At 55.9% G+C, this 14623-nt stretch overlaps 6 protein-coding genes across 6 annotated transcripts; 2 read left to right on the top strand and 4 right to left on the bottom strand.

Annotated features, from left to right (window-relative positions):
• Nucleotides 1-26: 26 nt before the first annotated feature.
• On the bottom strand, nt 27-941 carry BU26DRAFT_518088 (uncharacterized protein). Its single transcript, XM_033828730.1, has one exon. It carries the CDS (start codon nt 749-751, stop codon nt 215-217), a length of 537 nt encoding a protein of 178 aa, XP_033686440.1. The 5' UTR covers nt 752-941; the 3' UTR covers nt 27-214.
• An 832-nt stretch (nt 942-1773) lies between these two features.
• Nucleotides 1774-2964, bottom strand: BU26DRAFT_503941 (uncharacterized protein; the record flags this gene model as incomplete). The annotated part of the gene is made up of 3 exons (XM_033826728.1): nt 1774-2477; nt 2541-2837; nt 2901-2964. 3 exons carry the CDS (start codon nt 2962-2964, stop codon nt 1774-1776), a joined length of 1065 nt encoding a protein of 354 aa, XP_033686439.1.
• Nucleotides 2965-4097: 1133 nt separating this feature from the next.
• Nucleotides 4098-5412, bottom strand: BU26DRAFT_563371 (uncharacterized protein; the record flags this gene model as incomplete). The annotated part of the gene is made up of 4 exons (XM_033833163.1): nt 4098-4999; nt 5058-5201; nt 5253-5315; nt 5370-5412. The coding sequence occupies 4 exons, from the start codon at nt 5410-5412 to the stop codon at nt 4098-4100; spliced, it is 1152 nt and encodes a 383-aa protein (XP_033686438.1).
• A 1522-nt stretch (nt 5413-6934) lies between these two features.
• Nucleotides 6935-8654, top strand: BU26DRAFT_422794 (MFS general substrate transporter; the record flags this gene model as incomplete). Its single annotated transcript, XM_033823481.1, has 3 exons — nt 6935-7539; nt 7587-8013; nt 8064-8654. The coding sequence occupies 3 exons, from the start codon at nt 6935-6937 to the stop codon at nt 8652-8654; spliced, it is 1623 nt and encodes a 540-aa protein (XP_033686437.1).
• A 32-nt stretch (nt 8655-8686) lies between these two features.
• Nucleotides 8687-9628, bottom strand: BU26DRAFT_563369 (uncharacterized protein; the record flags this gene model as incomplete). The annotated part of the gene is made up of 1 exon (XM_033833162.1): nt 8687-9628. One exon carries the CDS (start codon nt 9626-9628, stop codon nt 8687-8689), a length of 942 nt encoding a protein of 313 aa, XP_033686436.1.
• A 316-nt stretch (nt 9629-9944) lies between these two features.
• On the top strand, nt 9945-14492 carry BU26DRAFT_283031 (uncharacterized protein). The gene is made up of 2 exons (XM_033821534.1): nt 9945-12215; nt 12292-14492. The coding sequence occupies exons 1-2, from the start codon at nt 10099-10101 to the stop codon at nt 14288-14290; spliced, it is 4116 nt and encodes a 1371-aa protein (XP_033686435.1). The 5' UTR covers nt 9945-10098; the 3' UTR covers nt 14291-14492.
• Nucleotides 14493-14623: the final 131 nt, after the last annotated feature.

Genomic DNA, 14623 nt, shown 5'->3' with positions numbered 1-14623 from the left:
CATGCCGCGTCCGCGCCCCGAGCCCTCCTCAATCCACTTCGCCAGACCCATCAACAGTTCTCCACAGTTCCACAGATTCTCATCGTCCATCCACAAATAAATGCCATCGAGCATCACTTTACCCAGACACTCGCACTGGAAAAGCTTCTCCAACCAGTACCAAGCCACGAGGTCGTCCACGATCTTAGAGCCATACTTCTGGTATCCGCCATCCTCAACTTGATATAGGTACTTCGATAAAATTTTGCAGAGTTAAGCGTACGTGAAAGGTCAGCGAGATTGTGTGCAGACCCGGGCATCGAGATGCAAGCAAAAGGTCCGCATGGACAGAGTGCTCCTCGCCGCCGGGGAAGCAATCGAAGTACTGGAAGCGCAGTACTCGCACGGCCTTGAACCCCGCGTTTTGCGGCAACGATTCGAGGAACGCGGTGAAGAGTTGGTTTGCAGGGTAAGAAGAGACGACAAAAATGGAGTTGCGGATGAAGACCGGGCCCGCTTCTGCCAAGATGCCCTTAGAGGTGTGGTAGATTGCGGGAAGGAAGCGAGGGCGAGTTCGGGAGGACCTCTCGTACGACTGCACGTAGACGGTGTCGTCGAAGTGGTGGCCTGCTTCCATAGCTTTCTCGTAGACCATCTCCCGGGCTTCGAGGGGGAGTGCGTCGAGCACGGTGGGAATGGTGTAGTCGATTAATCCGAATCGAGCCTTTGTCATCTCGGTGACGTTGGTGGTCGATGGCTGGACGGCTTTCATCTTGAGCGAACCATAGCGGACTACGCTGTTCCAGGCTTGTCTATTCCATGTGCCGCTTATATCGCAATCGGTATTCTAGGCTAGCATAGGGAACTCTAAAAGGTCTCGAGGGCGTTTCTGGCGAGGAACGGCGGTGTCGGCATTAATGAGGTAGCGAGGGTCCCCTTCGAACGGAACAAGCTTGATCCACTTGGGTGGCTGAGGGGTTGGCTCCCAAAGAAGGAGTTCTGTGGACTATATTGGAGCAAAGTGTCAGCTAATTGCCAGAGTCATTGAAGTATGAGGAGCAGTTGGCTACCAAGCGTTGCAATTGACAGACGTTGCAGCTTGAAAGCTTTTACGAGAATCACGATAGCGCTTGTCTAATGGCTGAGGCAAGTCATTCGCGCATGCTGAAGGGCGCCTCGGAGATGCCTTTCCAAGCTGTCTCTCTTGAGTACGCAGTTCGGTCCCAATGGCGGCGACAATATACCCCTTCACGTTCGCTACCGCAAACATAGCAACAGCAGGGCACGACGGCAGTTAAGGTTAGGGCAACGGCGGGAATTTGCGCATCATGGATCACTGGTGATAGGGAAGGTACAGTAAGGTCCCTTTTAATTACCACTAGTTGGGCCTAAGATCAACTCCTTGCTGGAGTGTTCGTGGCGGTGAATGCACGTTCACATGACAATATCGAGGACACCATCCTTCCGAGGAGTCAAGTTGTCGTCTTCTCCCACGTGAGGAGGAAGTTAGAAAATCTAGGCACGTGGAGTAACATCACATACACACGATTGCATTTCGTCCAAGCAAGATCGACATTGCTAAGCCCACCAGCCAGCATCATGCAGCAGGCCACTAATGTCGCAAACCACACCCAAAAGTCGTCCACCGGTTCAACCACCATGTATTATCATTCTGCCAAGGGCCTAGCAACAAGCCCCGCATTTTAATGGAATAGCCTTGGAAAGGAGTCCATGCCAGAAGGCGCATGCCCAGGTATCAAACAACCTGAGCGCCGACAACCCTTATCCATCATCTCATCCCTCAATATCAATAACCTTCAGGTCAATCTGCACCTGCGTCCCACAATACTGCCTGAAGCCATCGCTCAAGAAGTGCACCAGATCGCGGAACGGGCCCAGCGGATCGCCAACCTTAACGAAGTGGGCGACGATGGGACTATTCAAGCACTCGAGATGCAGCACCTGGAGGCCCGGGCAACGCCACAGTGCAGCCAGGTCGTACCTGCCGGACACGTCGGTGACGCGCAACACCTTGAGTTCCTTGCTCTTCTCCAGATCGGTCGCCTCCATCTTGATGCGCTCGCGCTCGTGCCAGCGCGACGTAGTGAGGCCCGCCGTGTGAAAGGTCAGAGTCAGTTCTTGAAGATTCGGTAGCCCGGCGCAGATCTCGAGATACGGGTTCGCAGTGCGGTTGTGCGCAATGCCGGAGAACCAGTAGAAGCCCTTGAAGCTGATCTTCGTGACGGCGCGGAAGAGCTGCGGTAGGTTGGGCGACGCCATGATCGCGCGGAAGAAGTGGACGTCGGTAAGGGACTCGAACATGAAGATCAGGGAGGAGACGTAGGGGAGAACGACGGTCATCCATTTGTTGAGATCTTTCTGCGCGAGGTTCGGATCGTGGATAAAGGACGGGGCGGTGGGGTTCGCGTTCGGCCGCTCGCGCTCCTCCTTGATGGAGATGACGGTTCCGGCGTCCTCGGATATGGAGGAGGTAGAGACTGTAGAGACTGTTTTAGCGAATGCGCCAGTGATGGTTACGAGGCCACACAAGCTGTACTCACCTGCAGATGACAAGACGCTACCACGACGCGAGGCGCCGGTAGAGATGCTACCGCGATGGCTAGGCATATCCGGAAGGCTTACCCCACGGCCATGCGATGGCTGGCTCAGCAGCGACGGACGGCGTGACGGAGTGGCCATCGAGCCCTGCCCGCTTAGAGAGCCGGAACCCGACTGCGACGGTGAGTTGAGGACGGAATTCCCGAGAGAGTTCTCTTTGAGGTTAACGGGGCTATCATCAGAGCCGTCCATAGCTTGTCCACTAACGATAGTCTTGTCTGGCGAACTACCAGAAGAGCCTGTGGCAAGGTCAGCACCATAAACACGAATCCACGGTCCCCGTTCTGCGGTACACTACCTACCTTTCGAGCTCGATACTGAAGAGCGCTTGTACTTGGCGGGCCACCTAGGCGGAGTGCTCGACATTGCGGTTGAAAGCGCGGGCGGCGATGTTGCGGTGCCTAGTGTATAGAGTTAACTATAAGTTCCAGTCGCCTTGCGGGCAAAACGGTGGGGTGGTGAGTGTTTGAGCGTGAAAGCTCGCGCAGATTTTTATATCCAATTTCCCGGGTTGGTGGGGAAACCTTCTTACGCGAAGCTGCGTGATTACTGCACGTGGGAATGCTGGTGAAAGGCGGTATCACGGGGGCGACTGGGCTATGTTTGCCGGAGCGCCGACCTCGAGATTGGGCCGGATTGATTGAGGAATCGGAGCGGTGGTGTGCAGCAGAAAACTGGAGTGCTACAAGCGGTATCCCACCGACCGGTAAGAAGACAGAGGTGAGGTGGGTAGGCGTGGAGATAACGCTCGTTGTTCGCGGTCGTATCAAGTGGTAAAAACTATCTGAGTGCAATTTCCAAAGTGGCTGAGCGGAACGAAGTCAGAACCCTTTCAATAACCGGAATCAAAAGAGCGGAATAAAGAACGCAGGCTAGCGGGCGCCGAATCGCCGAATCCTTTCCGTGGCCAAATGTGTGAATAAAGTCTGGGTCAGCTTATAGTGCAGAGCGTTGGGGTCGACGGAGGAAGTGACTTGCACAAGTTTTTGCATATAGCGATGTGAGTACATTTCGGTGTTGAAGAAGTACCTCAAGTGCATAACGGTTAGGTCAAGCTCTTCGCGATTCGTTTTACATACTTTCTCCATGACGTTCGGCTCAATCAAGCGTGCTTAATGTTAATTACCCAGAAAGCTGAGACTTGTACGTATTCTCTTGTCGATATTTCTCCCAAGGCCACAGCGTGGCCTACGAAGACGACCGATCGATACGGCCCATGGTGTTCATTTTTCTGTTCTATGGGAAATAGATATACAAGATACAGCCTCCGCCAATCAAGTCGCTGTCATTTCCTTCATCCATCGAGTAGAGCCGAAATGCATAAGTCTAGCAAGATATAGTATATCCGGATGCGAACAGCCCATACAAGACTGCCGATGTACTAGGTGAGAGGTTCGGTGGAAGCCGAATAGCCGAAAGCGGGTCCAAGAGGTGTTAACGACTTGCTGCAAACGTGGAGCGGAGGGCAGGAAACCAAAGGCGCGGTATCAGCGAGCCGATCAGAACACCAACGCGTCGGAAGATGCCTCGCTCGCACCGCATGATTGGAGATCAGAGGCCCTACGATCTGGGCGAGAGATGCGCAACGTGATGTATGAATCGCGCGAGCGTGGAAAGTCGACGTATTCATGCGAGACCTCTACTCCCGGCGTCGCTACGAATCCACTGATTAACCAGTCTCGCAGGTCCATGAACGCAGACATATTCATTGGCGTGCAGGTGATGCCATCATGGCGATATCGGACAGTCAGTGTATGTAGATTCGGCATATCGAAGAGACTCCGCAGGTCCATCTCTAAGGCGAACTGCTCCGCGGGCTTCATTGGCCGCATCCGGCGGAGGAAGTTGATTTGATCCGAGTCCTCGCGGATGGGCGGCAGGTAGAGCCCGTTGAGATTGAGCACAAGCTCCAGATGGCCAAGGTCTGGGGTACGTCGGCAGAAGTCCATAACTTCATTGGCACGGGCGGGCGTCTCGGCTAGTCTTCCAAAGTCGGGAAAGACGAGGTGGGCGACCGCGTGCCAACCGCAACCCCACGGTACTGTATTTAGGAAGCCCTCGAAATACCAGACGTCCTCCATTGTTGTGAGCTCGAACTTTGCCCGCGCCAGGTACAACGAGACGAACTCCTGATAGACCTGCTTACAGGTGTATGCGATGCCGGGGAGACAGTTGGCGAAGGGGAATTGAGGAGTGATGTAGCCTGTATCTGGATTTTGAGTGCCTGAACAAGATGACCGATCCCTCGCAACGTTGATGCGCCGGGGAAGCTCCGTCAATACACTGCTGTATATGAGATTGCGGACTTCACCCGGTATGTCCCATAAGCATCGGCCACGGACCAAGGGCCGGGGATTGGCCACGTTGGCGATGGAGTGGCTTAGGGTGGATGGATAGAGTACTGCAATGACGGGGTTAGCATCTCTCAAGGAGATAGAAAACGTTACGAAGAAGCAGACCATTCAATGGAAATGAAGAAAGTGAGGTCGTCAAGGTAGATGGAGAGATGTTCGAAGGTGGGGTCGACGCAGAAGACGAAGTCGTGATGAGGTGCACTACGACGGGATGCGTGGTTGGAGCCGGTGCCTCTGGAGGGCAAGACACTGTACAACCTATTAATGACATGCCTTGAAACGGTCAAACACTATCCATACCCAAGCTACGCTGATGGTGACCACTGCTGGAGATAATATTATCTCCTACGCCGGAAAGCCCGCCTAGGATCACATATGAGCCTCGGAAAGTATTTTGAAATGTAACGGAACCCATACCTGATGGCTTTTGTGGAGAAGGTAGACTTCCGGGGGCGCCCATGGTATAATGACACCGAGTATTTTAGACCTGTCGGTTTTCTGTCAGCGCTGTTGTGGTGTAGGGAAGATCGTTTCGAGTCACTGTCGAAGTATATATACGCCAGGCCGTTCAAACTAGCGCCATCCCTCCAGCGGAGTCGTTTTCATCATCTTCATCTTCATCTTCATCATTCTTAGGCTAATCCTTGCTCATTTCTCCGAATTCTGAGTTCCTTCCCCGCACACTGCCGCTAACTTGGTAGGCATCAAACGCGACCCTCAAGATTCACCGCTCACTTTCATCACACGTCCCCGGATCCGCACCCCGCGGTCGCGTTTTGCGCTATATTTCCGCGTTTCCGAGCACCGCTAGCCTATCAGGGATTGTTTTGTGTTGCTTCCCCCGCCTACATTGAGAGGCTGCTACACCGACAAGGCACGAGGTAGAAGACGAGTGAAAATGCCTTCCAAATCAGATTATCCTTGGCGTCGCATCCAAGAAGCATTCGAGTGCTGCAGTATTGCAGTAAGAAAGTGGCCCCACAGCGAGGGCGTAGACTCTGACCTTCAATCCTAGGGATTGAAGCCCTTAGGCGGGATCTCTATACGCCAGTGAATCGGCCGTGGAAATGTGCTGGCCCTCACTTAGTCTTGACGGAAACCATAGCACTGAATTGGCAAGTGGCCTGAATAATCGATATTCCCCGGACACTTAGCATTAGCAACCTTGGCTATTGATGGTCTGGTAGGCGAAGTGCGGACGAAGCGGGTTTGCGGGATTGAGTAAGGCGCATCCTATTTTCGACTGAGTAGAATGCAACAGAGTAGAACAAGTCTTTTCCAAGGCATGTTTTCCACACTGTTACTTTGTCGATGTATCGCGTTTTTGCAACAATTCTCCCGGCCGGCGTGCTAACGAATGTGCCGGGGGAGAGAATGGGCCTTGGTATATAAAGAACAATGGAAGGGTGTACAGCCCTCAGGCTTGACTTGTATTTATCGAATTGGACGCCGAGGTCTTAATCTTAAGGCAACTCACTTTGACAAGGAAAATGGAGAACTAGAAGAGAATTGAAGGTGGAATGAAGAGAGGATGCGAAGAATGCCGGGACAAAGAGAACATTGAGCGTCTACTAGGCAATCGTTCGTTAAGAACATGGTGAGCTTATGAATAAGTTACAAAGAAAGACCTTGGAGGACCTAATGGCTGGCATTTTGATGCATGGTGTTTTGAGGTGTGTTGAGGATTGGAAGTCGGCGGGGATGACGTAATTACGCCAAGTCACGTGCTGCCCTGATCGACGCCTGAGGGCGCGGCGTTGCGACAACCAGATGTCTGGGTCCCGATTCGCACGCCGCCTTATAGCGCATCGACCCTTGAGACACGACTCGTCAGGCCTCGCTGGCACTCCCAGTATCCCTGGACGTATGCGTGGTATGCTGCGGCTAATTGCGCGTACAATGGCTCGCTGACGCCAAGGCCGTTGCCTTTTTATTCCTCCCTTCGCACTTCAGACTTCGCATTCATCCGAATGCACATCACCATGGCCGCCCAAGCATCGTCCCGAGGCTCGCTCGAAGAAGGCGCCCCCCTTCTGTCGCCGATTGACTCGGAGACGCGCGAATCGAGTCCCGCTCCGGCGCCCCCGAAGGAGAAGCCGTGGCTCTTCTTCGTCGCCTCCATCTTCTTGCTCATCGCCATCCTCGACGTGGGCGGCTACCTCGCCGAAGCGCCCAAAACGCGCGTCTACGAAGCCAACATCTGCCTCCGCTACTACGAGACCCACGACCCGTCCAAGATCAGCGACCATGGCAGCGTGCCCGAACACCTGTGCAAGCTCGATGCGGTGCAGCAGAAGATGGCCATGGTTTTCGGCTGGCAGGACATGTTTGACGCAATCCCGGGGATCCTGCTGGCAGTGCCCTTTGGCGCCCTCGCCGACAAATGGGGGAGGAAGTGGATCTTGGCCCTGAGCCTAATGGGCGTGCAGCTGGGCTGTGCTTGGATCCTCTTGATCTGCTACTTCCGGAGCCTGCCACTGCAGCTGACCTGGTTCTCCTCGGCCTTCTTCGTCATTGGCGGCGGCCCCATCGTTGCTACTGCCATTGCTATCACCATGGTCTCGGATGTGGTTCCTCCCGAGAAGCGGTACGCACTGGCCTCTTACGCGGAGAGATGCATGCTAACGGACATAGGACGGCTATCTTCCTCTACCTCACGGCCTCGGTGCTGGTCGCCGAGCTGATAGCTCCCATCATGGCTTCTCGCCTCATGGAACACGGCGACTGGTATCCGCTCCTCCTGGCCCTCGCCATCCAGCAGGTCGGCATCTGCATGGCCGTGTTCTTGCCTGAGACGCTGCACCTGCGAGATGTGCCCAAACCCGGCGACGACGACGGCGACGACGACGAGCACGAGCGGAGCATCGAGATGCAGAACAAGTCGCAAGACCATGGCTTCAAAACCCAGCTGCGCCACTTCAAGGATGCGCTGGTGTTCCTCAAGAGCGATCTCACAATTGCGCTCGTCATCTTCACCTTCCTGTCGAACAGGCTCGGGCGACAATCGCTGACGCTGCTAATCCGATACGCCTCGAAGAGGTACAACTGGGAGATCAAGAAGGTCAGTGCATACTCTACCGTGGCAGGCGCGGGCCGCTAACAATGTCACAGGCCGCATATCTCCTCTCTTTCCGAGCGGCTACTAATCTAGTTGCCATGACCATCTTCATCCCCGCAGTCAACATCCTCCTCCTCAAATATGTGCGCCTCCCTGCACACTGGGCTGATGTTTGGATAGCTCGTGGGTCCATAGTGCTCATGACGCTCGCCTTCCTTGTCATAGGCCTAGCCGCGCAACCGGCACTTCTAATCCTGGGGTTACTTGTGTACAATATGGGGACCGGGTACGGCGCCGCGTTGCGCTCCATTGCCATCCATGTCGTGGGCGGCCAGTCCAGCCCTGACATTGGCAAGCTGATGAGCCTGATCGCCATCACAGAGAGCATCGGGACCATGTTTGCAGGGCCTCTCCTGAACGAGCTGTTCCAGTGGGGCATGGACATGGGGCAGGCATGGCTCGGACTTCCATTCCTCGGCACTTGCTTCACGTACGGCCTCATGACGATTGTTATGTTTCTCATCAGCGTCAAAGACAAAGACGTCGAATATGCTGCCGTCGACTCCGACGAGGATGAAGCTGATTCTCCCCGGGCAAGCAGCACTGCGCTGGAGCGCCCACCACTACCCCGCCATACTACCTGAAGAAGCACGCCGCCGAAGCAAGAAACGGAGCCTCACAAACGCCTTAACATCTCCGCGGCGAACTCGGGAAACTCAATGATGAGGTCGTCCCACTCCTCGCGAATCTTAAGGGCTCGGAATCTTGACCTCGCCCACTTGACCACCATCTCCCTCAAATCGGCCAGCCTCGCATCATTCCCCTGCCTGTAGACCTCCCGGATGCAGTCAATCATCTCATCATTCCAAGGCCCAGAGACGAGCCGCTTGCCGAACTTGTCTTTGGCGACGTCGCGCAACGAGGCAATGCCAAATCGGTGGCCAGCGGAATACATCTGGACGTGGAAGACGAGCTCGTTCTGGCGTTCGCCCGCATCCCCGGAGAGTCTCGACACATGTGACGAGTGGCAGCTTGCAGATGGCGAGGGCGTTGCGTCGCCGGCTGTGGGGGTTGCCACAGACTCCACCTCGGCTGCGCTCACCACGCACGTGTCGTCTTCATTGTCAAGCTCCTCAACGCCGTCCACGGTGGGGCCGTCATCGTCTCCACCTGTAAGCTCCTGTGGGAGTCCGAAGGTCAATGCCTGCGGGCCGCTCGCATTGTAGTCGAGCGTGTATAGGAAGGTCAGGACAGCAGCCAGGACGTGCGAGTCGCATTCGGAACGATCAATCCAGATCTTGGTCGGCTTGGCTGGGGATGCATAGTCGTGTTCGCCTTGACGCACGCGACAGAGCTCCTCGAAGAAGCGGCTACGCGGGCAGACGATGGCGCGATGAACCGGGTAGCGATCGTTGGCGCATATGACGAGCAGGTCGGCGTACTTGTTGTGCTTTACGAGGGAGACGATGCCGGAGTAGAGGGAGCAGGAGGAGCTGTTCAGCTGCAGGTGCTTGCTGTTTGCGGCGAGACCATATGGCCGAATGCGCCTACCGTCGTCGGCGTCAGTCGGGACTGGCGTATAGGCGCAGGAAGTGGGAGCGCTTTGGCCGGCGCCCATTGTTGGAACTTGCACGAAGCCGACGCGGATGTTTTGTCTGGCGTGTGCGGGACGCGGGAGGGCGTGTATTATTTGGAGTTTCCTGCTGCCTGGTCTCGTGCTCTCAGGTGAGGCTTGGCACGTCGGCCCTGATTGGACGGCGTGGAGTACAACCATTGCCATCACCACTACCACCGCCGCCCCGACCGGTCCGCAAACACGACCATCGTTGGTGCTGGGAATAGATTCAGTCTCTTTCGTGTCTTTTTCATCTTTCTTGTGTCGATGCTAACGGCTGCTCTGTCGACTTTCCACCCCTCGCTAACATGCCAGAACCATGCGGGCTGCAGTTGCTCACCATCACGCGCAGAAGTCGCAGCGCGTCGACCGCCCGACCGCAATGGCCGGAATAGTAGGTGGGACGGCACGTTCTTGTCGCATTCTGCGCGGTGCCTTCTCTCTCACTCTCCTTGTTACCTTTCCATCCGGCCATGTTTCTCTTCCGTGCATCTGCTTCCAGCTCGTCTTCTCTACAACGCCTTAGCCGCGCTTTGCTACACCAGCTTGCCCCGTCTTCCCATACGACTCCCACGGTAATAGTCTTATCAAACCCACCAATGCTCGCTCGTGCGTCGAGCGACGCCGGCACCCGTCTGCGCCGCTCCAAGTCCACGTCAACCGTCCATCGACATGCACCACCCCTCCCAGAGCCCTTGGATCCAGACGTAGCTCAGCGGCATGCCTTGGCCGCCGCCACCACTGCTTTTGCTCGGGCGCACGGGCACGAAGCAGCCGAACGTCCCAAGCGCAGCTCTGAGCTCTCGAGAAACCAAAGCAACGCTAGTCGCAAATCACTCGCCTCGCAGGGCAGCCACTTTCCACCACGAGAGTCAAGTCTTCACTCCCTCCATCCCCAGCGAGGCGGCCAGGTACCCAGCAGCCAACGTCAACCACGGCCACCCACGATCAACACAGAGAAGTTCCCGCCGTTTTACCCCACTCCCACGCCCGGTAGCGAGAGGCTTCTTTCGGCGCAGCCTTCGGTCACCTTCAATGAGAATACCCGGCCGAACTCTCAGCCGAAGCCACATCGACAGAGCGCCTCTTCGTCAGTGACCTCGCAGCAGATCCGCAAGGCTCGCTCCATGTACTACGCAAGCAGCATCCAGACAGGCTCGCCCATCGCCAGACCTCCAGCCAAGTATCTCACTACGCCGCCCCCAGTAAACCCTACCCCGGATATCGCGTCCACCTTACTTCCACCCCGAACCACCGCACCATCGCCGCTCGTTTCTCCTCGATTGCCAGTCACCGTTGGGCCAGAGGAGACCGTTGACAAGGCAAGAGACAACTATCTCCAAAGCTTCCAGCAGCGACAGGTCAAACAGAAGCCATCTTTGTTTCTCGCTCCCTTCAAGAAGAGGCACGACAGGGGCAAGAAGAAAGAGCGACCCACCTCCGCCGGCATCGTGTCTGTTTCATCCGGGACTCGGCAGACGCCAAACGATACGAGCTTTGACGAGGCGCTGGATGATTTTGGCATGCCTAGGCAGAAGAAGGAGAAGAGGTCGTTCTCGAACTCGATCAAAGACAAGTTCAAGAGGGTCTTCAGACGCACGTCGCGCAAGTCACCTACACTTCCGGTTCAGCAGATCGAAGCAAGCCGAGACTATTTCAGCTACCGGCTCGCCCAGCCTGAGCAGTCGGCGCTCATCGACCGAAGCTTAGAAATCCCAAGCCCGGACAACGAAACTCTCCAGCGGATCCGATCGCGCACGCCATCCCACGAGGCCACCCTCTCCCTCCCGCCCCGACCCAGCTCACGTGGAAGTAACCGTAGCACCCACAGCAACCGCAGCCTGCATAGTGAAACGAATGCTACCTTCCAGTCCTCTTCTCGCGTCACTAGCTGGGGCGATTCTTCGGCTGGCAACACGCTCACCCAGCGCGACATTAAGCGCCTGACCGTCATCCATGAAGCCAAGGATAGCATTGGGAGTGAAGCCGAGCGCAATATGGCGGCTGCATCCCCGACGAGGAAGAGTCTTTCTGCGCTTGCTGTTTTCAGGGACCCCATGCCGATGGAGAGTTTGATGGAGGAAGCGTCCACGCCCATCGATCCGAAGCGGGTATTCTCGGCACTAATGAAAGAAATTGATACGAGTAAGGGCGGCCAAGCGGGAACGGAGCCGGAGGTGCCGTCGCCCGGGGCAGAGAGTGATGTCTTTATCTCGAGTGCGACGAAGGAATTGTGTTCCGCCGCTACAAGGGAGCTCCACGCAAGCATCACAAAACGTTCCGAGCCCCGAATGAGTAGCGAGCAGAGAGCATCTCCTTCGCTACATCGGGATAGTACCGGCACCCACGGCAAGGCCACCGGCTCTCTCAAGTCCTTTGGAAGGGCGCTCAAGTCAACGATCCGTGCCGTGACGCCCACGGAGCATCGCGTCTCTCCTTTATTGGATCGCGCAACCACTGTTCGCGGGCCTGTGAGGATTCCGAGGCCTGATACGGTTAGTTCGTGTTCGTCGACAGACTCGGAGTCTCACAAGAAAGGCGACGAGGAGAAGACGGTGGGTTCTATTAATTTTAAGATGAGTGCGCGCAGGTGAGTGCTGTACCCTCCCCATTTACTCCCATTGCCTCGCCACCCGACAAAAGAAACAAGACTGACGACCGCATAGAAGCCGTGCCACAACGCGCGATTCGCAAAGCTCCAACATCGTGACACCCACAGCTGAGCAACTGGAGCAGCGGATGGAGAAGTCAAGAGACCGATGGAAGACGCCACTTGAGGAAAGCCATACTCCCCATTTGCCTCGCCCACACGACCAGACATACTCCGTTACCAACTTCGCTAGCCAAACATGCACGCATACCGCTCATAATGATGCATTCAACTCTATTGCGCCGGTAGAATTGGCAGGGGTCTCAACCAAGGTATCAGCGTCCACAAACTCGGAGCGAAAAGCAGTTCCACCAACCCCCCGATCTCCCACCCCTCGGCCCGTGTTTTCGCCGTTGTCTCCCAGCGTCTACTCCCGCAACACCGACGGAATAAGCATTCTCCCAAATGACAGTGTCATGTCTCTCAACGGTGCCCACGACGACACCACACATGAAGGTGGCTCGGCTGTCATCCTCACCAGCCACGCGGTTAAGAGCTATGTGATTGGAACGCCTACACCGAAACGTAGGGTTGATTCCGGTCGGTTGAGCAAGGACTGGAAGGCTTGGCTATCTCACGAGGTATCGGAGTTAGAGAAGAACTCCCCGCAGCAGGAGTTCATGATAGATGAGCGGTATACGCCGAGCAATAGACATCAAAGGGACTTTACACAGACCGAGGATGAGGAAGATACTACGGTTATTGTGCACGGGGAGATTGAAGTTCCTACTCCAAGGCAGGTACACATGTTGGAAGATCCACCGACGACGATCCTCGGGGGCGCAGAAGTGTCAAAGCAGGTGGAGCAACGACCGGAGGAGATACCCCGCTCACCAGCCATTCATGAAACACACGGAGGCTCTGAGCACATTCACGGAGTGTCTCCACCAGTTCCATGTCCGATTCTGAAAAATGAGCCGGTGTCGTCCCCGGTAAGCCAATCTTCTTCCTTTTCTCAACCTAGAGCCGAGACGCCGAAATCTGAGCGCATGAACGATCGTTTCCCATACATCACCACCGACCGACGCTCAAGCAGCAGCAGTGCAAGACTCCTACGCAAGTCACGCGCACCTAGGGCTAGCGGCTCATCATCCGGATCGTCATCACTCAGGTCCAAAGCTACGCCCGGCCCGAAGGTATATTCGGACTTATCGGCGCCGTCTACAGATCGCACGTCAAAATATGGCCTGAACTTCCGCTCTAAGCGTGTTGAGGTAGCGGGAAAGGAGGCAGGGAGTGGGAAAGAGAACGTGACACCAAGTTTGCAGGCGCCCAAGCCGTCTGGTTCGAGCCCGCTTCACCAATCGATGCTGCCGCTTCAAGTCGCACGGCCAAAGTCAATGCAGCCGCTCTCTTCTGCAGCTCTGAATCGCGGCCCATCATCTATGGCGCAGTACACCACGTCGGCAGAAGATATGAAGAAGAAATCTCCTGTGGCTAGCCCCCCACGCCCACGTATCCGAGCCCATCTTCGCCCCATATCCCCGGTCAAACTCACAGCACGCCCTAAGAGCGCATTTGATCTCCGCGGCGCAAACACGCCCCCTCTCGCTCCCAGCCCGTTACGTCCGATTCGCCCAGGAATCAGCAGCGTAGAGAAACTGGAGCGCGGTGTAGCAGCAGAACCAACGAAAGCAAGCAGGCCGGTCACGCCCCGCGCTCGCACCAGCGCAATCGGCGATGACACCCTCCGCATGATTCTCGAATCGCCCTGGGCTGTCTCCGGCGCCCCTTCGCCACTCTCGTCCATGGATCGCGGTCGCGCACCGAAGCTCCACATGAAGCATAGCTCCAGCACGCTTGCGCTCAACAAGGAGCCGAGCCCTGGCGCGGAAGAGCGCGGTATCGACGCCGTTATTGATGAGAGGGTGAGTCCAACGCGGGAGGGCAGTAGGAGCGGAAGGGTGACGCCCGGGCAGCGGATGGCGGAGCGGTTTTTGAGGGAGAGAAGTGTGGGGGCCGGGGCGGGGAGTCCGGTTGCGAATGCAAGAGAGGAGACGCCTGCGTTTCTCTGAAGCGGTGGGTCCATGGGGTGGATATTAGCAATGTATTAATATCCAAGAAGGTGTGAGCGGGTGGGGCAAGGGTAATGCGAGGGACGTTACGTTGGATTCTAGATGGATACCAACGCTTTGGGTCGGTGGTCTTTTGTTGGATAAAGAGAATACTGTAGTATCATGAGGATACCAGATGGTTTTTGCAAGGGATTCAGAGAGCAAGATTAACACCGAGATCTTGATAGGGAGGTGGTGGTTCTTATGTTAGTAGTCATTTTCATGTGCAGCACTTTCCTGTGCGTTGTTGGTCCTCGTTCTTGTCCCTGGATAGACATTTGCTTCCCGACTTGC

The sequence above is a fragment of the Trematosphaeria pertusa genome (assembly GCF_010094035.1).
Source record: "Trematosphaeria pertusa strain CBS 122368 unplaced genomic scaffold BU26scaffold_5, whole genome shotgun sequence".
NCBI lineage: Eukaryota > Fungi > Ascomycota > Dothideomycetes > Pleosporales > Trematosphaeriaceae > Trematosphaeria > Trematosphaeria pertusa.
This window is presented reverse-complemented; position numbering and strand designations above follow the sequence as displayed.

Excerpts from the sequence above, each read along its gene's own strand:
- BU26DRAFT_518088 (XM_033828730.1), bottom strand. The coding sequence starts at position 751 with ATGAAAGCCGTCCAGCCATCGACCACCAACGTCACCGAGATGACAAAG.
- BU26DRAFT_283031 (XM_033821534.1), top strand. The coding sequence starts at position 10,099 with ATGTTTCTCTTCCGTGCATCTGCTTCCAGCTCGTCTTCTCTACAACGC. Across the intron at positions 12,216-12,291 it reads TTTAAGATGAGTGCGCGCAG|AAGCCGTGCCACAACGCGCG; the intron begins GTGAGTGCTGTA and ends ACGACCGCATAG.